This window comes from Lepisosteus platostomus, chromosome 7 (genome assembly GCF_059453375.1).
Source record: "Lepisosteus platostomus isolate fLepPlt1 chromosome 7, fLepPlt1.hap1, whole genome shotgun sequence".
Taxonomy (NCBI): domain Eukaryota; kingdom Metazoa; phylum Chordata; class Actinopteri; order Semionotiformes; family Lepisosteidae; genus Lepisosteus; species Lepisosteus platostomus.
In genome coordinates this window covers 51,313,156-51,335,743 of record NC_142617.1, presented here as the reverse complement: position 1 = coordinate 51,335,743, position 22,588 = coordinate 51,313,156, and the positions used below count along the sequence as shown (strand labels likewise).

The 22,588-nt window shown below is 44.4% G+C and overlaps 3 protein-coding genes across 10 annotated transcripts in view; all 3 read right to left on the bottom strand.

Moving 5' to 3' along the window:
• Nucleotides 1-13,834, bottom strand: part of map2k5 (mitogen-activated protein kinase kinase 5) — an 81,131-nt gene extending 67,297 nt beyond the window's left edge. For 4 of the 5 annotated variants that reach the window (XR_015940327.1, XM_088641093.1, XM_088641094.1 and 1 more), the window contains exons 1-5: nt 13,409-13,834; nt 11,509-11,557; nt 10,556-10,623; nt 2,623-2,692; nt 741-781 (exon numbers count right to left, since the gene is read on the bottom strand). Coding sequence is in view for 4 of the 5 variants with exons in the window: in XM_088641093.1 (XP_088497219.1) it covers nt 741-781; nt 2,623-2,692; nt 10,556-10,623; nt 11,509-11,557; nt 13,409-13,543 (363 nt within the window). In the remaining variant the exon portion in view is untranslated. Of the gene's footprint in view, nt 1-740; nt 782-2,622; nt 2,693-8,189; nt 9,811-10,555; nt 10,624-11,508; nt 11,558-13,408 lie in introns of those variants that run through there. The other variant, XM_088641096.1, reaches the window with a different exon arrangement.
• A 4,886-nt stretch (nt 13,835-18,720) lies between these two features.
• Nucleotides 18,721-20,726, bottom strand: c7h15orf61 (chromosome 7 C15orf61 homolog). The gene is made up of 3 exons (XM_088641098.1): nt 20,585-20,726; nt 19,601-19,945; nt 18,721-18,951 (listed from the first exon to the last, which is right to left on the bottom strand). Exons 1-3 carry the CDS (start codon nt 20,616-20,618, stop codon nt 18,824-18,826), a joined length of 507 nt encoding a protein of 168 aa, XP_088497224.1. The 5' UTR covers nt 20,619-20,726; the 3' UTR covers nt 18,721-18,823.
• Nucleotides 20,727-21,847: 1,121 nt separating this feature from the next.
• The window catches only part of iqch (IQ motif containing H), a 37,426-nt gene continuing 36,685 nt past the window's right edge, over nt 21,848-22,588 (bottom strand). For all 4 annotated transcript variants that reach the window (XR_015940325.1, XM_088641088.1, XM_088641087.1 and 1 more), the window contains one exon: nt 21,848-22,496. Coding sequence is in view for 3 of the 4 variants with exons in the window: in XM_088641088.1 (XP_088497214.1) it covers nt 22,407-22,496 (90 nt within the window). In the remaining variant the exon portion in view is untranslated. The remainder of the gene's footprint in view (nt 22,497-22,588) is intronic.

Below are 22,588 nucleotides of genomic sequence, written 5' to 3'. Positions count from 1 at the left end.
GTCATACACATTTCATACTTCAATGAAACAATGGAGCTCATCTTCCAGCTTTTGGAAAAATAAGATAAAGCATTTCCTTCTGGTAAATGTGTGAGAAAATACAACATATCACTGGCCATATTAAAAAAGAACATCCCTAAAAAACAGCTGAAGATACACATATTCTAGGGCACCTGAAATAAATATCCATGAGTGTGCATCAGGCTCTTGTTTAAAACAATGCCAAGTTACCCAGACACAGCTGTGATTTAAATCTGCTTCATTGTGGGCTAGATGCTTTTCTACAGACATGATGGTTCCTTGTCAGGCCATTCATTTTAATATGCCAGGACCTTCAAAAAAATCATGGAAGACTGGGGCAGAGTTTCAGGGGCTAAAACCCAGTGCTACACCAGGGATCAGCCCAACCTCACAACCTCTCTATGGGCTTCTGTAATCCTCTGTATGGGAAGGAATACTCTGGGAGAACCCCAGTCTCTTGGAGATATTGCCCCAGTCAGGCACCTGTACCCAACAGCTCCCCCCCGAAATCCATTCAGTGTGCAGCCTGACACCCCACTTCAGAGGAGCAGACATCCCACTGAGTGTACCTCCTAACCCAACACAGGAATGGAGAGCGAGGGACGAGCAAAAAACGAGACTGAAAGGGAGCCCTGGTTTCACTTGACATTTCAATAAGTGGAACACAGCCTTACCAAATCCATTCCCAACTTTCCTGAAACAATTATTGAAATGGGTACCTTCAGGCCATGTATGTTCCGTTTCCCAGGAGGCTTGCAGGCTGAAACAGTAATTGACTAAATTGTAGAACACATCAGGGCCATTTACAAATTTGCTCAAAATGAATCGTTTAAAAAGAAATGAGGGTGACACTGAAATTAGCAGAGAAAATGATTGAGATGTGGCTCTGGAGACCTGGGCTGGGAATTAGGAAACGAGATTTTTAAACTTGCAGAAGTGAGCGTTTCTAAATGGGCTGCTGCCTTACCCACTGCACGAGCCTGACTTGTATTTATATACTATATTAAACGCTGCACACACACACACAGCGCTGTATATGGAAGACCTGAGCACCAGGCTATGTATTAAGTAATTGGCAGATACCTTTTCAAATCTAAGAGCTAACAATGTTTGCAGTCTCTGTGTGCTGCAATAAAATCTTAAGCATTTCATTAGTGCCGAGCATGCTTTCCTAAGTATGCTTCGTGAAAATTCCCCTGCTCTGCTTTGGTTTTCCAGATTCCACGACTCGCATCTCAATCCATCTGTGCTGAATTGTGAGGCCACTGTTTAAAAAAAAAAATTTAACTTGATATTTTCTGCTGCAAAAAAAAAAACTAGGTATAGGCCCAAGATCTTTAAACGCGGAACATATTAAAGTCAGAAGCAAGGAGTAAAAATTCTTCAGGAGGGAGTGATTTGCTTCAGGTAATTTGTTTCACGCCGAGAAATTCGTCTTTGGGTCTAAAAAAAACAACAAAAACAGAAACAGCAGCAACGACAAGACGAGAAAAATGTCACAGTTCTAGAGACACGGTCCTCAACTGGCTTTTAACGGTGAGGAAAACTGGCTGCAAGGTGTTTTAAGAAATAAAGAAGGGATCTTAGCTACATGTTACAGATTGTACTCATTTCCTAAGTACAATTCTCAACAAATTATATGTTAAAGGGCCTGTCAATTTTGATTGATTGTCCTGCAGAGTCGGCAGTGCTTCCTCTCTCCCAGATGCGCATGTACTTTACCCCCCATCACGCCGTCACTCCCACCCAACACTCCCCACCAATGAGCTGTAATTATTAAATACATCAACTGTGCTAAATTCCGGTGGTTTGCAAATTTACATTTAATGAACGGTTTAATGATTTATTCCTACCGCTGCGACTCGAGAAGTGTCGCGCGGCGGCCGGGTCTTTAGGCGCGGGGCAAAACCCAGGACGATTCAGTTCTCCGGCCAGAACCGGGTCAGCGCGGCCACAGGTTCGTTGGACCTGCAGCAGTGCATGGGGAAGAGCTGGAGTGACGGGCACAGCGTGGCACAATCCCGCCGCGCTCTGTTTGTTTAGGGAGACGGTCTGATCGGGCATCCATGCAAGAGGAAGCACTGACACTGTCCCTTTCCCCCCCAGAAAGGAGTTGCCTTCTGAATTGCGGCATGGCAGGGGGCAAAAATGAATCCCAGTTAAACACGTCCAGGAACCCAACTCCCAACACAGCCCTCACACAAGAGCGAGAGATTCTCTACGGGGTTCATTGGCAGAAGCCTGTCTCAAGCTCGCTGGAGCCTCAAGGATGAGGTCAGACTCCAGCTCAGACCCGATTCCGGCTCTTTGCTAATCCCTTCCTATCCGCGGGAATGCTCACGGATGCCGCGTGGGCTGGGATTCGTCCCCGTGCTCGCGCGCGGAGGGATTTTTTTTTTTTGCTTCTGTTTGAACAAAAAGATCACGGAGGTGCCAGCGGAGCTCGGGGCAGCGCTGAGCCAACGAGCCAATGGACGTCTTGCTGAGACATTTGCCTACTCTGAGTGGAAAGCAAATCCCCTGTCTTTTCCAGGAGGCGGCGGCTGGAAGGCGTGTGGCGTGCAGTGCAGGGGTGAGAAGGACAGCGCCGGAGACACGCACCTCGTGGGAAGATCTGCAGGGGCTCGATCATCTGTCCGTTGACCTGTTGCTCCATCACGGTGTTGTAATACTGGGAAAAGAGCAAAAGAAATAAAAACAGTGAACTCGCTCACTCCTTTACTTAAGAACCGCTAAGGAGACTCGTAAGCTCACTCTTCACTCCTCCCAGCCAGCAGCTTTATCACCCTGCAACTCACAACTGGCAGCCCACTGAAACTCAGTAGGTCAGTTAGGTTGCTGCTGGAAGAGGTGCTATTGGGGCCAGTAGGGGGCGCTCACCCTGCAGCCTGTGTGGGTCCTAATGCCCCAGTATAGTGATGGGGACACTATACTGTAAACAGGCTCCATCCTTCGAATGAGATGTAAAACTGAGCTCCTGACTCCCTGTGGTCATAAAAAATCCCAGGGTGTTTCTTGAAAAGAGTAGGGGTGCTACCCCGGTGTCCTGGCCAAATTTCCCACTGGCCCCCACCAATCATGGCCTCCTAATAATCGCCATCTATGAACTGGCTTCATCACTCTGTTCTCCTCCCCACCGAGAGCTGGTGTGCAGTGAACGTTCTGGCGCTCTATGGCTGCTGTCGCATCATCCAGACGGGGCTGCACATGGTAGCCCCCATTACTTGTAAAGCCCTTTGAGTGGAGTATCCAGAAAAGGGCTATAGAAGTGCAAAGGTATTATTATTAAGACCAATTTAGCCGATTACACAGATCTTAAAATGACAACTAAAGAGGCTGCGTGTAGGATCTCATCTTAACCCATCTGAAGTCTGAATGAGGGCACACAATTTATAATAGTCCAGAAATCGTCAGCACTTGGTCTGTTTTGTTTATAAAGTGATCTGAAGAGAGGCTATATTAGGCAATTCCTTTCATAATCTGCATGGTTACAAATAAGCATTGATCAACAAGGGCCTCTCCAGAGAACCTCTGGCACACAATGGGCATAAAACACAACTCTGTCTTTGGATACAATACTGTAAACAAAGGAACACCACAGTGTATGCAGGCACACCTATAGACCCTTAGCAAACCTGGCCACTGTAAGCGTGCATGGCATTTTCACAGTGCATACCACACTTTTACCTTGCTTCACCACATTTTCTAAAAGCCTGCAAAGTACATTCTTATCATACACTGTTACCCTTTTGCATGGTGTTCTGTGCTATACAACACTCTGCTTGCACCATGACAAACCTCTGTAAGCTTTTAGAAGGTTGTTCACTAAGTTACTGCATAAAAGGAATGGTTTTCTGTAAGGAGGAAAGTGAGATAAACACCGACGAAGGCTAACCTTACAGTTTAGGCTGTTTGTTAAACACTGACATTTTAATCTGAAAAACAAAAACACATCACAGAGATATATTTTCCTACAAAATCCCTATACCTGTTTTCGATTCTGTGCCAGAAGCTGGCTAGTTACAGTATTTGTACTGTCTGTGCACCCCACCAGGACTGCAAACTGAAAAATCCCAGAAATCCCGTTTGCAAAGTCAAACTACTCCATGTTTACAGGCTCCCTAAGAAATACGATCATGCACCATGCTTTATGACAGTGTAACTTCCCAGGCCACTTCAGCACAAACACAAAAAAATCAGTAAGAAGTAAAAGGTTCTAATTTTAATTATTGAAAAACAGAGTGCCTCCGATTCAATTTCTATTATTAAAACAATTGCATGAGACATATATATTTATTAAAAAACACTTTCCTTCTGACTTGTCCACAATGTTTCAGAACAGAACAGAAAATTAAGGTGCCACTGGCTATTTGGAGCATTGTCCAGGTAATCTTTCTTTAATGGAAAATTTGCCAGTTATTGATCCACATCTTGTAATGCCTGCCAGCTACACTCCAATCACTGGCTGTCAAAAACATTAAAAGCCTTTCTGTCCCAGGCGCGGTGCAATGCAATATCACCCTGCTGCCGTTAATTACCTTCCACATTACACCAGTGCACACGGCTTGCCGGGGCAGGGAGAGGGACTTGTCCGAACTGCGCTGGTGCACTTCGTAAGAGTCTCTGAAAGCAGCTGAGTTCCACTGCTGCAAGCACCAGCACCGGCACCGGCTCCGGACAGCGAACCCAGATACAGTACTAGGGGAAACCATGTTCAGGCAAAGTAGATACTTAGGCTTAGTACAGCAAAACAGTCAGTTTCCTACGGTAAAAATGTATACGTGTGGGATACCCTTTGTTAACATTCATAGCTGTGCCCAGCTGTCAATCCCTAGCCCAGTTCTCTCACTGTGTCCTAGAGCTGTCTCACTGGGCTGCAGGATACAGGCCCTCACTCCACCCTGCCTGTGTAGGGATCAGAGCTGCCAGTCTGCTGGGCACCCATGTTAGAATCAGCCTAGCTGTTCTGTGATTGGAGTGTGGCCTACTTCAATTTCTTCTAGGCTTCTTTCTTTTTTTTTCTAACCACTGAGGAACAAGTCTTGGGTGCTCAGAGACTGACCCAGACAAACAGCATCTCCTGTGAGGGTCTGCTCTACAGTCGCTCCACAGCCTGCACTGCACGTGGGCAGAAGGTAGACTGGTTCTGCTGTGTGTTCAGGCACAGAATGAGCCTTAAAAAGGGTCCGACGTGGATAAAATAGCACAGGAATGGAAAGTGTTTCCACACTGGTCCAACCGGAGAACACCCTATTATTGAAACGTACCATCTATAATACCCTCCATTGAAAACAACAGGAAGGAGCAGCCTCACATATACATGTGCAATCACACCACACTGTGATCAAGCATGAGAGTTACTTTAAAACAACAGGGCTCTCCATAAGAGAGGTTAGTGTCAGAGCTGGGGATTGATGGTCATGTTGAAGGAGGCTGGATAATGGAACTTAATTGCCTTGGAAGCCTAGCGATGCATGGCATAGGCCGACCTGTGAAAGAGCAAGGGGGCTGGAGGTCATGCGGGGGTGAGGCTAGGATCAGGGTGCTCAGGGAAGAGGAGCGATGGGACGTTCAGTTTCAGTCAGCACAGCAACGGGCTGAGAAGAGGGCAGCTGCTCCTGCTGCTCCTGAAACTCACTCTCTTTCTCTGCAGCCTCTGGAATTATGCTGGGCCACTTAGGGCACCAGGAATAACATGGGAGACAGGATTACTTGTCATTAAACAATGCAGCCAAATCACTTCCAATTGTCTACAAGCGCACAGGGCCAGTGCAATCACAGCTTACAAGACTGCAAGGACTGAGCTCACACATTAATAACAAGGTCAACTTAATAGGTTATTTAAAAAGGAACCCTGTTGCAGCTGTTCAACAAAAAGATGGAGATGTAATTTTTCTGAATGTCTGGAAAGAATCAGCACTACCGGAGTGAACGTCACTCTTCACAGCTCTCTCCCCACCTTCCATCCACCAAGAGCAGCAACAGCAGCACCTGCCTACCCACAGGGACAATACGTAGCCCTTTTCTGCCTGGACTGGAAGCAAAACCACAGTCAGGTGGTTGTAAAGCAAACTGACTACAGCAGTACCACACAACATGCCGTGTAGCAGAGAAGGATTTGCTATTTCAACAAGAGAGGGCTGAATTTACCAGCTGGAGGAAGAGTTTCTAATGATCAGGTTGTGTGCATAGGTTCCATTAACTTTATACGTTACATGCCCTGATAGATCAACCCAAATACTCCTAAAACTAGTGGAAATTACCCCTTTTTAAGGAGAACGGTATAAAGATACGTTCTGTATCATGGCATGCTCCATATTCAAAGCCAAGCAACCAGATGTGCACGTGCTTGTGTCGGCTCCATTTTGTGCATGGTGCTTTACCAGACTTGGCAAGGTGGCTTGTTTCAAATGACAGGGAGTTGCACGTTGGCCACGCAGGGCCCAGCTCGAAGATGGACCTTTGTGGGAGGCATGGGGCATGAAGCCGACCTACAAACACATTGCCATCCATATGGTGGCGATAGCCTGTCCTCCACGAGCCCATAAATATATAAATAAATAGATGAGTACAGGAAGGTGGCTGGCTCTGTCTGTCTGCCCAAGCGGGGACAGCTGTTATTAAAAGGGCTATTTATCACTGTCACTGCCTGTCAGGTTTATCCGTGTGGCCCCGAGGGCTCGGCACCAGGCCGTGCGGGAACAATGAGGCTCCTCGCGGACCCCCTCCGGGCATCCCCCCCACCCCAACACACAAAGCCCTTCATTTTACACTCTGCTACTTTATTGATTACCACTGCAATTACAGTCTAATCTGCGATAGTGTATTAAAAGGATTCCCCCTTTGTTGGACAATAACTAAACTAAAGGCCACATCAGGAACACAATCTCTCAGCCTGGGGGGACAGTGAGAGTGCGACTCCCCGAGTGCTATCATCATCATTAGCAGGCCAGAGAGGAGCGCTCTTTAATTAGTCGGCTGTGAGGAGATTGGAGGGGTGGAGACCACGCGACCACAGCTGACTCACTTCAGTCTCTTCACTTCGGACTACGGGCGCAGGAAGTGCGGACCCTGTGTTTACGGACCCTGCAGACGGAGCTGTCAATGGGAAGCCTGATGCCGGCGCCCCCGGACTGCAGGTCCCCCGGCACAAGGATGTAAGGATGGCACAGTAAGACTCCTGCAATCAGGGAGTCGATCAGTAGCACTGAAAGGCTGTCCCGGCACTCTGTGTAACACATCGCCACTTTATTAACGTATTATTTCAAACAGTCATCTTCTACTGAACACCACTGAACGCTAACACATTCTTGCCGGACAATGGAGTCAAGCAAACATCACTACTCTTAATAACAACACGAAGTACATTACTGCTTCCCTTTTGTTTTGTAGATGAGAGAGTCTTCAACTGCAGCCCTGCTGAAGCCAATACTACCTCACAGCATTCAGTGTTCTGAAAGCGAACCTTAAGGACCGCGTCACACACACTGCACCGTACAGGAGGATTAAAGCTATTGAAACGTTCTAAAGTGCCCACAGCACAAAGATGGGAAAGCAAGGAGGAATCAGAAATTCACAAGCCTAATTCAGGCGGAGGGGGGTCGTGTACACTGTCGGAAGTGCCGGTGTCAGGGTCTGAAGTGCCCCCTGCCACCCCCTTACACAGGCTGCCTGTAAACTGCGTTTCCAAGGACAGGCTCAGATCGCCAGACAAATGAATTGCTTGCTTAACTTTTCCACATCACCCCTTTTAATTCCTATTAATTTAACATAATAGGTATCCACTCAGCCGGAATTAACGACACCGCAGCATAATCGTGGGTCTCGATGGAGTGTAAATAGCCAACACGAGCGAAATCCATATGCTTTGAATATGAATATAATAATTGCTAAATGCATAACCCTTGCATAAGACCCCATCACGTCTGCTTTTACACCTGTATTACATTTTTCCCTTCAATCAGCAGGTTTTGCAGACACAGCTATCCCACAAGGAGCAAAAAACTATTAAAAGAGAATTGCAACTCATTTGCCAAAAGACTGGAGATTATGGTATCCGAAAATGTGGACGTAGCAAGAGCAATGCGAGGGACAATTTTTTTTTTTTTAAAGATTATTACCAGTTTATATTCAGCGCTTCCCCTAACAGAGCGGACTGATTATTTTACCTTTTTTTAAAAGCAAAGCTCTATAGACGGTATCATGCGCGCACGCCACCAGCCATTCAGCACATTTCCAGCAGTCACACACTGCAACTCCCTAAAATGACAAAAAAACAAACAAATCCAGATTTCGTTCTTGTCCTCAAGAAGGTAGGGACCTCTGTGCCCCGACATCTGACAGCTGTCCCAAAGGACAATCCAACTTAGGAGATCTCAGCCTGGGTTCAGTGGATGAAGACAAGGTGAGGTGGGGGGTGTCACTCTGGCCCCAGGTGACCCTCCACCCCATGAGAGGCCTCAATCAAGTTGACCTTCACCGAGACACCCAGTGAAAATGAACGAACCAGGAGCCCAGCCATATCAAGTTCCCCTGCTACAACAATGCGCATCATCCCGGTACAAGCTTGCCCTGACAGTCCCAAGATAAGCTGGTGACCTGGGCTACATGGCTATTCCCATCTCCTGTTCAGAATTATAGGAGTCTTAAACCACTACACATGCCGATTTCTATAACGCTCCCAGTAAAACAGTACATTCTGTTCCAGCACAGAGATAAATCCTCAATTTGCTCGAGCTCCAGCCCTGATTTTCACTGTGCGCGAACAGCCCCGCCCTATCAGGGTAATGCCATACAGTTCTACCCTGGCCCACTGAGGCCAGCACTTAATGGGCAATGCAAGATTTTTTGGGGAAAAAAAATCAGAAAAGCATCAGGAAAATAAGTATGTGAGAGCAGCTTTTGCATGTGTAAATCAAATGAAATTGAGCCCATGGCTACAACATCATTGCAGGCTGATGGGGGGTAAAAGACATCACCAGATGAAAGTAGATTTTGAAAAATTTTCCAGCCCAGGGGTCCATTTTTAATGAGCCGAAACTTTAAGTACTGCGTAATAAATAATAAAAATTGATAGTTCATTTAGCTTTCACTGTACCTAATGGAAAAACCATTAAAATCTATTCTTCTTAATGTCCATGATATGAGCAGTAAGTATGAAGGAAAGTACACCCGTAGCACTGACTTAAAAAAAAAACAATAAACTACATCTATATATGCATAAAGAGACATTTAGCTAATAAACATGCTACAAAAACAGTTTAAAATATATGCAGTAGGTGATCTCTAAATTACAAAAATAAGCTACACCCACAAATAAAAAACTAATAGTGTTCACACAAACCATAGCTGTTCGGGCACATTAATTTAGTGCTTGTTATCCATTATCTAAAAGACATGTTTTGCTATATAAACAGACACTGATATGCATGTGTTCCTAACGATAACATAATTTGGAATTATTCTAAATTATCCTGGCCTTAATTATTGTTGACTCGCTTGTTCTTCCTATCTTGTGATCTGCGGCACAGTAACATTACTTGCAGGAAACACCGTCTGCAGAAAGCTGAGGTTCCCCCTTCTCCAGCTGCCCAAATGCTACACCTTCTACTAAAAAAAAAACCCAATGGAACAATGAACAGATAAAACCAGCGTGAAAACAGACTGATGCGACATCAGATAACAGGAGAAATTCACACACGGAGTGACAGTTTTGGCTGCCTGCAGAGGTCTGAAGTCCTGTGCACTTAGAGCCCCGTGCCATTATGGGCGTCAATCTAGAAGCATAGCAGAGCCAGGGCTCTCATTATAAATGGAGCTCCGCACACAAGCCAGCCTGGTTCACAAGGGGGAGGAGACAGCGCCTGCCAGTGGGCGGGGCCAAGCAGGCCGACCCGTCCTTCACAAAGCCACCCGCTGCCCGTCTCCGTGGCAACGCTGATTGGCACAGCAGGCCGGCAGACGGTGGTCTTTTGCTGTTCAGCCCCTCGAAAAAAAAAAAGGGGACGGGGAAAAAAAAAAAAGCAAAGAAAAATGTTGCCACTTGTCATCCCCACCAATCTGCTTAGTAATGAGAACATTTTCCCCCTGGGTGAAAAGATCTGGTATAATAGATTTTTAATAGCTTTTTTCCCAACAAAAAAAACACTTCCAGCACTCAATAGCTGCATGAAAAAAGGCTTGTAATTCCAGCTTCAATGGTATGGGGTCAGCAATTATAATTCATTGAAATCACAGGGAAAAAAAAAAACTTCAAGCCTTTTACCATTAAAGTAAATCTATCTTCCAATGCGGGTTTTTTTTCCCAGCGATTTCACAAAACATCACTAACACAAAGACAGAAGCCTCAATTAAAAGCTGCTGTCGTTTCAGTTATTGCAGACACTTTCCCCCAGCCCTCGGGCCGCACTGTGGATCTGGACCCTCAGCTGCAGTAGCAGGAGGATTCGACACATGGGCAGCAGGTCACTGGGCAGCACCCATCGCTCCCCCGTGACACCACACAAGCACCCTCCGCACCTCCCACTTCACTTACATACGACAGCATGGCTTTCATTTCTTCATCGCTCCGCACAGTGATCCTGTCCCCGTCCTCATCCTCATCTGTAAGAGACGGCACAGCCCGCGCTCCTCAGACACTGACACTCTTCAATGGCGAAAGGCTCTGAGACAATGGCGGCTTAATCCCCCCCCCGATTAGCAGGATCTGTGACGGACCCTTGCCAATTTTTACCAAATCTGACAAGTCTCGTTTTCATCCCAAACTTCTCCCACACATTTGCCATTGCTGTCAGCATTACCTGCTTTAAAGTAGACTACCACTGATATTTCCTGGGTAAGCCTTATGGTATGCGGCTATAATGCTGGGCACTTAAGGGAAATAATGGTATGCATTCCCCATGACAGCATCATGATTTTCAATGGCAATGTCGCAGGCATCTGGCTCTGCGACATGCACACTGAGCCCAGAATATCACTGTAGATGTAGTTAGAAATGTCATGGCATGTGCATCTCAGTGATGGATAGAAAGACAATGCATTGCTCTCAGCATGTGAAACTAGCACTGAATACTACTAGCGAGTAAGATACCATGCCATACAGAGGTGAAAATAAACCTCTGGATACCCATGCCCTGGATAAAGGCACCTGCTAAGCAAAATAAAAACTGACACCTGTTAAAAAAAGCATACTGATCAGTGTAAACAGAAACTCAACCCTCACCATGATCTCCAAACGTTTTCAGTAAAATAACATTGAAAAACTTTTCCCAGCCTGGCAGTGTAAAAATTGTTCCACATTTTAATTACTGTTCATTAAGATTAAAGACATACTGTACTCAGGTATATAATGTACTGGCATATAAACACAGACACAGTTATACATACTTGACCCAAGCAATACAATACTGAAGTATGTGTGCATTTGAGCTAGTGGACTCTAGATCCAGTGTGCAAGGCATGTCAAAGAGGTGGGCTGTACCAACTCACATTCAAAGGCTGTAGTAGTGGCATCTGGCAAGACTTGACTGATTACATCCTGGAAAAAAAGAACACAGGCATTAACAAGGCAATGCATTACATTATATCTAAGGTTCCAAGGTGGTTTTACACTTGTCAGTTACTGATAATAAATACCTAGTTAGTGTAATGGGGTGAATATGACTGCTTACAACAATACAAAATAAGCCCAGGGCAGATGTGGCCATTCTGGGTTCTGGAGAGTCACAATTCAGCAGCCCAATTTCAGGGCAACTTGAAAGTTTCAATTTGTGAAGACCAAATTGTGAGCTTGTAAATAACCACTTAACACCAGAGATTGTTTGAAATGAAACTATTAACTCCTCTTAGTAGCTCTGAAGGAGGCCATTTGGGCATTCCTGACTTACCTGAACCAATTAGCTTACTAAAACCAACATGCTCCAAGCCTTTACAAACTAATGATTTAAGCGTGACCTGTACGTCCTGCTGGCCAGCCATGCTCTAGGACTGAAAGACTGAAAGGTTAACAAACTGAGAGTGGGCTTACAGACAAGGATTAGGAAGACGTGTTAAAATAACAGTTTAATAAATGTGCAAATATGAACAACACACATATGTGTGTAGCTACAATCATTGTATGAAAGTGGTTGATCATCAAGTTACAGTGGTAGTGTTGGCCTCATTTCTCCTTTCCTACCTTCTTTAACATCAGATCCTGCCAAGGTCGGAAAGACCCATTTATGGTTGACACCTGAAGGTAATCAGTGGTCAGGTTTTTCCAGTGCTACAGAAAAACGTATTTCACACAATGTTCAGGTCTCTAAATTCCCAGTGTAACCACATACAACAAATTACAAAAGCGGAACAGATATTACTTTTATAACATTTTTAACGGGTCTCGAGATAGAGAGGCAGCCCATAACAGGAAGGTGGAGCAGTCAGAGGGTTAAATGGGACGACGTGATACAAATGAATGATTTGTGTGAGTAACAGGAGAGAACTGCAAGAAGCAGAACAAGACAGCAGAACAAGTGTTCATGGGTATAAAAACATTAGTCAGGTAACCAAGGTCAGAGAATCTGGGAAATGACTGAACATGTGCCTCATCTCTCTCCACTTGAAACCTGCAGGGTGAGGCCAGATGAGCAGTAATACTGAAACATACAGAAATACCTTATCTGTAGTGAGGAAACCTGGATCTGTTCAGAGTTTTTATTGTTCCGAGAGTAATCCTTTCACCCCTCCAGGTTATTAGCTTGTGTCCTACAAGGGGTTTTGGTCTTTCAAAGGTAGGGCCTAATTTGTATAATTTAATTCTGAAGCCTTTGTGTGGTGTCATTAAATCAGACAATAAAGGAAGGAGACAGTCACAAAGCTGTGGACAGAAAGTCAGTTTAATTATAAGCACAACTAAGCAACTTTACAGTGTTATTTGTTGTACAAAGGAACAATCACTGAAGATGTGGTAAAAATCTTATTTTGTATGAATTCTACAGAAGATCTGGCAGTCAGTACAGAAGCTTTCATAAGACTACTAATAGATCCTCAGCATCTCTCACACCTGATACAGACCTCAGGGATAAACTCCCCTCACAAACACACAAGACACTGCACTTCACATTCACTAGCCAGTTTAAATGTTTGGCCTTGTTTCATACCAGACCTCCATCTTAAACACACGCAAGACAGTGGAGGAGCTGAGAGTTAGCTCTGGTGATGGCAATTACTCATGTATAACAGGCAAATCACAAGAGTGCGAAAACGTGAGTGATCCCACTACTTAATGATAGGAAGTTGCCGAATGTCCTATTGTCTTGTAGAAAGACACGTCGATTTCATTACGAGTAGCACTAGCATTGCAGATGCGTGTTGACAGTTTATTTAACCCAATAAGATCCTGGCTGCTTACCAGTACGTCTCTGAAGATGAGCTGGGAAACGCTGGGTACTGTCCAGTCCACATCTCCCCCATCCGGTATCTTTATTCGAATTACTAGTGTCTGGTTTTCCATGTCGCTGAAGTTATTTAGAATAAGTAAGAGCATAACAAAAGAATATAACCATAGTTAATTTCCACTCCGACAGGGGCTCAACATCACATCCTCTAATCACTCCCAGTCTTGAACAGAAATCCGGGGGCAAATCGGAATACATCAACATCAGACACACAGGCCGCCCGCTCGCCGACGCCTCACGCCTTGACGGACTCAAACTCGAATCATAAATTTGCCTCTAAATACTTATATTTGCTATCACTACAGCCGTGAAGTAACAGTCTCAAACCCCAACCTGTCCAAGATACAGGAAGTACACCGGAAGTTTTTCGTGCCTCGACCCCGGCATCAAATGCTTAAAGCGTTACGTCAAAGAATGATGACGAGCAAAACATCGGAAGCCATTTTTGTCAGGGGCGCACAAGAGCTTCGTATTACTGTAGTTGTTATAATAACGAGCTAGCAGAAGAGATGAATCGACAGAGCGTTCTGCCTCACTCTGATACTGTGGTAACAGGTGGTAAATTGTAAAGATATCAAATAACAACAACAGCAACAATAATAATATCGTCATCATTATCTTCAAGACGCCTAACACATGAACTATAAATTCAGTCCTTACTTTGAAGTTCATCATATGACAGGTTAGTTACCGCAATTAAAATGAAAATTAAATATATACCTTTTCAAAATGTAATTTTAAAGGGAAAAAAAATCCACGTTTTATGTAGCTTGTATCCAAAGTTATGTGTGCTTAAACTTTGTGCCGTCTCACACAAGCTCAGATAGATATTGAACAAATACCGGACCAATGCGGTAAAAATCACTGGGACCTAGTTTCTCCGTCGGCATTCTCTATAGCGGATGATGAATCCTCCGCCATGACTGTGACACCTGCCGCCAGTTTGAGATGTCGGAGAAATCCTGGAGCTTTTCGAGGGTTCCAGGTGATCGGTGCTTGTAAAAACTCAGACGGTAACCTCTGCAGAACAGCCGCAGGGGCTATATACATACAGTAATTGTTTCTGCCAAGACATACATATCTCAGGCACGGAAAAATTAATGTGATTTTTTTCCTACTAAATAATAGATAATCAGAAAGCATGGCAGAAGCAGGGATCATGAATCACCGCATTTTAAGTGGAGGCTTATTTAGTTCGCACCCTTACTGTGAGAATGTGACAATAATAAGAGCGTTCATTTTCACCCATGCCACAAAAGTGCAAGTAGGAGACTCCCGCTAACGTGGAAGAATAGCACAAGGTCACAGACCACTCTGACCACAAACACAAGGGTCAGGGCGGTATCGAACTGCTTGCACTCAACAGTCACTCAACAGTACAGAGCCTGTCATGTTAAAGGTTTGTATTGACAACGGGGTATGCGTGCAGACACAATACCAATGCACAACACAGAGCAGGCAGACCAAAAATAGCAAGAGTCCCATCTGGTGCAGGCTCGAATACTGGGAAACTTCAGTCGCTCTGTATAAGCCACAGTGCGCTCGGTCCAACCGCCTGTGTCTGTGCAAAGACGTTTAACCTTCTCTTAGTTTTTGGTAAACTTGGCCTCCCCTCATCCCTGTTCTATCCTTGTCCGACAATGGGGCGAACTCGTGAAGAATATTGATTCAGTTCATAAGAAAATAATAATGTAATAAAACAATTAAGGAATTAATTTAATTGTTTTATCCTGCTTCTACAGCATAAAATGTAGTACAACTCAGTGTCAAAACAGTTCTTTTATTTCCAGGATTTTAAGGTGGAAATAACATTCTTGCCCTGCAATGAAGCGGCATGAGACACCGTCAGGAAGCAGGAGCAAACGACTGCAGAATCTCCCTTTTTCTAGGAGTTGCAAGCTGTTGTTTAAAAACTGAAGTTTTGCAAAATGAAAACAACTAATTAAAAGAGCCCATAATAAAAGGGGCCAGAAAGTCATTAGGAATCCATACAGACCACTAATGTAAAAACTGGAGTAAATCCCAACTTGGTCTGATCATTCATCAAAATGGGGAATTAGAAAAATAAATCAATAGCAAGAGGCAACAAGTTAATTATAATATTCATTGTTTTAAAGCAACTGAAGTCTCTTGTGAAATTCATCAGTGGTATAAAAGAAAAATATAGTGATTAACGTCTGGGTTCAATCAATGTACAGCTGAAGTCATTTTTCATTACTTACATAAGATTTAAACAGTTTTAGTATTTAAAGATTTCAACTTGGCACAAGTCATTAGCATGTAATTGAACTTGCAGGAGAGAGCACTTAAACCTATGTTGATTACCACCTTATCTTTGAGAGGCAATTAAGAGGCTCAATCACAGCGACAAGGTTTGATTGCACAGGCCTTATAGGACATTGATCTTTCAGCAAAGCGCAGTTACATTTTCCGTTAACTTACAGTAACACGTTTTCAGCTCCGATACCCTAGACTGTTGACCCAGGTTATGTGTAATGTTAAGCAGTTGTTTAGGCTAAAGCAGCTCAAGCAGTCCAAGAGGCCAGAGCACCGTGTGCTGAAAAACAGGCGCAATCTGATCAGCATGATCTGGGCTTGGGTTTCATGGGTTCGCATCAGACTTTAATAGCTGTGAAACAAAGCTGCGTCCCAGAGCCACGCAGAGCTATTATCTGCCCTGCACTGCGCTGTCAATGAACGACAGCACTCAAAAGGTCAGCAGATAATTAAGTAATGACAACCTGAGCATCTATGCTCCCTTAATGCACCAAAGATAAAAGCTTAAATATGAAAAGCAGAGTTAATACTCAATGCAAAAGAACACCCATTATCAATAGGCAGGCTCTGTCAGGGTGGATCAGATTTCCCTGCTCCCATGGGTGCATATGCGTCTCGTTAGGAGCTGTCAGTGCTGTGGAATGACAGGGCAGCTTCTCTGACCCCTGGCCCACAGGGGTGTGTGCCCTGCACTCTGCCGGCGACGGGAGGCCACTCAAATATGCTGTTCTCAGCTGGGCCAGAGGGACACTGGAGGGCAGCCTGTCTGTAACAGTCGCGCAACGTAGGCATCTTCCTCGGGGCCCGTGCCTCTGCAGTCACACACGGAAAAACGTCACAGCATCTCAACATTTCTATGAATGCTTCCATCAAGCAATGGACAGATTCCACCAATGTGCCCAGACCCCAGATTATAAAGTACTTGATATTTATTCTGTCATCACTGAAGTGCTATGGGTTCATGATTGTAATATGAAAGGCTCTGAACACCGAACCGCTTTATACCATACGGTGTCGCGGGAAGCCGGAGCCTACCTGGCAAGCAATGAGCGCAAGGCAGGGTTCACCCTGGACAGGCGCCAGCCCATCGTAGGGCAAGTGCAAGCCAATCAGACATGGGGACAATTTGGAGGCCACGGTAAAGGGCGGTAGGGTGGGGAATTTGGCCTGGACACCGGGATAACTCCCTACTCTTATCGAGAAAAGATCCCGGGGATCTTTAATGACCATTGAGAGTCAGGACCTCGGTTTATAGTCTCATCCGAAAGACGGTCTGAACAAAGTATTATTGATAAATGGGTGATTGAATTGCAAGAAGCAGTTAGAAAATGGATTGAAGGGAGCTTTCTTGGCTTACTTGCTGACTGAATTTACTCCTTCCCTCATTTTTCTCCTTTGCTGCTTCCTACTGAAACCCAGACATCCATTAGGAGGATCCTTCACAATGGACTGTCAAACCAGACCCCTACTTAACCTGAGGAAAACCTGTTGATGTACAGAAGCCCCTATACTGTAAATATCAGTAGAGTGCCTTCAGGGAAGAGGATACTGCCTTAAGTATTGGTGTCCTGGTGCAATGGGGTCAGCTGATTCCACTCAATCTGCGAAGCTCCTCAAAATCTGCTACTGATCTCAATGGAGTGGTTATCAAATTCAGATTGGTGACGCAGTCCTGTCATCACTGCAAGTCAAGGAAAAATGCATGGACTCATTCATTTTTTTTCTGTGATGCCTATTGGCCTGATGCACGTTCAAGGAAAAACATGAGTAGAGTTTCAAGGGACCTACAATTTCAGAGAGCTTGCAAAGCAGAATACCAAGCCAGCCCCCTTCAGCAACACCCTCCTCAAAGCTCACACTTACTGAACCACTTCACCTGCAACCAACACATCTCATCTCCCTGTACTGGGCCCAGGGACAGGGCCTCCATGCCTCACCTCTGACCTGTCCCACTCCCGGCTCATCCTCCAGGACAATCAATGTTGGGGGATCACGAGGTCCATTGATTTCCATGTAACACAAGAAATTATTACTTTTTCCTAATTGTTGCAGAGAGGGAGAAAGAGAGCTAGGCAAGGAAATCAAGAGCCAGGATTAATGCTTCCAGCAGCACAGCACTAAAGGGAAGGAGGGTGGCGATCAATAGAGCAGTTTGTCAAAAGCCATCTCTGTGGGCCCCGTGGTCAGAGGCTGGCGAGCCTGTCTGGACTGAGTAACAGGTATGCCAAGTCAGCAAGGCGCATTATCAGAAATCAAAGCCACTGGGCCAGGCTGCGGGCGGAGGTGCAGGGGGGTTCTGAAGGAAGGCCATATTCACTGTCTGGTAATTAAAAACCATTTTATCAGCCGTAAATGCGCGCCTGCTTCCTCGCTCACTATTGACAGTCTGCTTGGCAGTGAGTGAGCACTATTTGACTTTAAACATATGAGCTGCAGTTATTTAACATCCTGCCTTAGCACAGAAACAAGAAACAAGAATACATGAGGGACTTTTTACTTGTTCTGAATTTTCCAGTTTCTATTGTCCATCCATCCATTTCCTCACAGCTTTATCCTATTCTGGGTCACAGGGGAGTCAGCCTATCCCAGCAAGCAACGCCAGTCAATCTCAGAGCACACAAAGACACATACACACTCACGCCAGGGCCAATTCTCCCACAAGACAATTAACTACCAGCATGTCTTTGGTAGGAAACGAGCACCTTGAGGAAACTCCACCTGAACATGGGGAAAACATACAAACTCCACACAGATAGCACCCCAGGAACTGAAACCGGTATTCCAGCACTGCAAGGCAACAATGTTAACCACTGCACTACCCCAATTTCTATTTCTGTTTTTTATTTTTTCAGTTTTAACTTTCAAAGTATTTCAGTTGGATTGCTGGTGACCCCTGTTAGAAAACCATACTACCAGCACAAATAAAAAGGAAAATTCTGTCAACAAAATATCTGTCAGGATGTGACCCAATGAAAATAAAAAAGACATGTTCTGATAAATACATTTTATTATTAAAACTAGTTGAAATATACAGTATTCTTCTAATACACAATTTAGGGCCTCTCTTTCCCACTGTACCTGCAGGAGAAACACTAAAAGCGCGCTCCCTCCTCTTCTTTGTACAGAAAGTAGACCTTGACTGGCCCAGTGCTGGTCTGGACAGTCTCTGTTGCTCCCACCAGCATCCACGACCCCAGGCCGTAGGCCAGAGTAGGGATTCCTGGCGAAGACAAGGGCAGTGCCATGTGAGCGGTACAGAGGCTGTGTGGCACATCTGACAGGTGATGAGACGTGAAGAATTTCACGACTGGATAGGCCTTGCGTTTTAACAGCATTGAAGGGTTGCATCACATTTTATCCTGAAATCCACAAACAACTGTGTGCACAAACCCGTATGTGTCTTTAAAGGTCTTCAGACAGAATGAAATTCTTTCAAGAAGACGGATATGTAAGGTAGCTTCAGAAATGTGAATGCCAAGCTCATGCAACTGGCCACAATGGAGTCTTTCAATGGTATTCGCTCATTTCTTTTTTAACTCAAACTCCTCTAGAGGGGCCTAATCTCTACAGGCTCATTCACCATTACACAGCTAAACCAGTCCTCGTTATTGATTTGCAGTATTTTGCAAACATTATCACCCCTTTGAGAGAAGTCGTTCACAAAGACACTTATAGTAGGACATTTAGAGACATCCACTAATGTTCTTCAACTGAAGCCCTAAAAACATGATGCATTTTTGACCCTGTCACAAAGTGGGCCTTGTCATCCCAAGTGGACTGGAGGATACGGTTTTATTATTCAGCCAAAATGAGGTGAGGACGCATGAAGGGACTCACATCTACACCATCTCTGCAGCTGCCCCTCTCACCTAAGTTCATGACCTTCAGCACTGTGAAGAAGGTGTTCTGCAGGGAGAGGTCCTGTGGGGGCGCTCTGGAGCAGTGGTACTTGATGAAAGGGAAACAGCCGGTCCTCAAGACGTGATAGTTGGCGCCCTGCACAGCCCAGTTAAAGTGCGAGAGGCCGAACTGATCGTTGGTGACCGAGCGGTAGGGGACACAGAAGGAGGTCCAGTGGGGCAGCTGGCGTTGAGCCAGGTGGAAGGTCAGGACTTCTGAGGCTGGGGGTCGAGGCACAGCTCCTCTCCATGTGCTTGGGAACAGCAGGACTTTCAGGAATACCCCATGGATCTGGCGGAGAACCTCCGTCATTGCTACAAGAGGGGCAGTCAGTAAAGCAATAATAAAAACCTAGGATATAACAAACCAGGTATTTATGTACTTAACACACAACTTCCTGGCTCATGAATCTGATATACATGGGCACACAATTATGGCATAATATCCTATACTTCAATGAGCGTTTATAAACTTTCATGCAAATCAGTATTAAAGTATTTTATGCACTCAAAACGTACGAAAAACACCAGATTCCCTGTGCTGGCAAGGAAACCCCAAACAAGAAGTTTTAAAAGCTTTAAAAGCAACAGTGCTTGTTTTCTGAATTTCTGAACTGCTATGAAATTTACTGATCGGGGAACACGACAATTTTCATGTATTCATGTATTCTGAGCTATACCGAGTATCAGGAGTCTTCAGTGCAGCTATTCAAAAACCCTAAATATATGGTACTCTTGTCAACCACCACCTACTGTACGCATTCTGAATGACACGAAGCAATCGTTTAAGGAGCTTAAAGCGCTCAGTTTTCACTTTAATTCACATATATGCTGACAGTAATACAAGAATCGCATTGTAAAAAAAAACAGTGAGTGCTCGAAAATTACAAGCACCACCTATGACTCTTCGCGTTTAATTTCACCAATTATAAATCACACACAGGTTGAACGTGCCTTTCTTCGAAACAGTTACAAACAGCCCTGGCATTATGTCATACTCCTCGGGTGAACTGGCAGCTTAAATGAGTATATTTACTTATCGTGTTTCAGAAATCTCAACTCTGCTACTCCTTTTTTAAACATTCTATTCTCTTCACTCACCCATTTGATATGCCCGTCACTCTTCTGTTCCGGTGAGAAACTTGGACTCGTTATTTTCCGTTCCTGGGCTGAGAAAGTAGTCTGCGAATTTGGGTTTCGGATTCCTTCACAATCTTGCGGAGCTGAAACGCAGTTACTAGCCTCGTTCTTCAAGTTAAAGGGCACGGTGAATTAGGTGCACAGCAAATCCAACAGCACATTTTCACAAACCATTTATTGTTCAATGGCAACGTCAATGGTTTTAGACGTGAATGTGATAGATAAAAGGTGAAATCATTCTGAATGGCGCCTGGAGTTAATGACGTGTGTCGCGAAAATTCCATTGAATAGGCACTTGTGCTATGATATTAATATACCGCACAATTTTGACAGTGTCTAGCCTAGGATTCTAGACTTTAAAATGACTGCATACCTCTCACACATAAAATTATTTACTTTTATTGCCTAAGTGTGGCTCGTCTAAGATGTCACATTGAAAGATACACATGTTATTACTTTACAACATTGCAATAGTAAATTAGTGATGGAGGCAGCAGGCTTAAGTGTGAGACAGTCTAGTACAGTATCTAGGGAGAAGGGGTTGTAATTCATATCCTTGTTCTTGCCAAACCATATTTCCCAGATCCTCGTATTTTTTCTTTCATTTGTTATTATTTATCTTTGTACGTGTTGTATTATATTTAAATGTTGCTAGCGGGCATACATCTTGGATAGACCATGAGATAAAGACAGCTGTGCTCCTAGAGGTAAATGGATGTCTTCTAGAATAGATGCATTAATTTAACACGTGCATTCTCATGATGTTATTGCCTGATATGTAGAGCCTTTATGAAGTCCTTTGGTAGTTTTCAGAAAAGCTGCTGTACATGTTTTTCCACGCACACTATCAAACACCAGGAGTCAAGCAATAATGACACCTGACTCGCAGATCACTGTCAGCACTGTGTATCTGCTAGGATCACATACCACACAGTGCTACACAGCTCCTGGGATTATATGTTACTGAAGATAAAAAGTTGACTTTTTATTAAAAAAAGAAAGTTGCCTATTGTTTCTTTGAAATCCATTTGTCCTATTTCTAATGGGATAAGTGAAAAATTGCACTTTTACACTACATTTCACTGTAAACAAATAGCAATTTTACTGTATAGATATGCACAAGTACTCAGAGCAGTTTTATGAATGCTGCAGATGTTTCAAAACCATGTTTTATGAATTATAGGATTGTGGATTATTTCATTATGCAGTGAATCATACAAAAGTGAATAAACAAGCTCTTAATTTCGATCTTTGTATCACGTTTTGTGAAGGAAATAATTAAAGACTACAGTATGAAACTAAAAGCATATACAGTACAATGAGATATGAATCAAAATGAGAAAAATCTGGAAAATAACATGTACTAATATCCCAGTGTGCATTTCCTTTCCACTAGGAAGAAAATATATTACATAATAAATGCATCTTCTGGTATAAAACTGTCATGCAAATACATACAGATATGTTATTACAAATCTGCGCCTCTGTAAAAAAAACAACTTTATAAGCATTGGCAAGTGTTGTGAATTGTTCCACAAGTTTTGCAACACGCACAATTGTGCTTCCAAAGAGAAGCTGCATGTAGTCTTCTGCTGTCGCGCCCACATGCTGTCTCAGCCTGATGGGCGGAGGGGCTCTACGACGCTGAGCTGTCTTCTCCCGGCGATGACGAGGCCTGGTTCTCCACCGTCACGCCCAGGATGCCTTCGATGTCCCGAATGAGCTCCTTCAGGACAGACCACGCGGCAGTCAGCGCAAGGCAGTGACAGTACCTGCGGTGGCACTGACAACAACCACGCCCCCTTGCCCCTGCTGCCC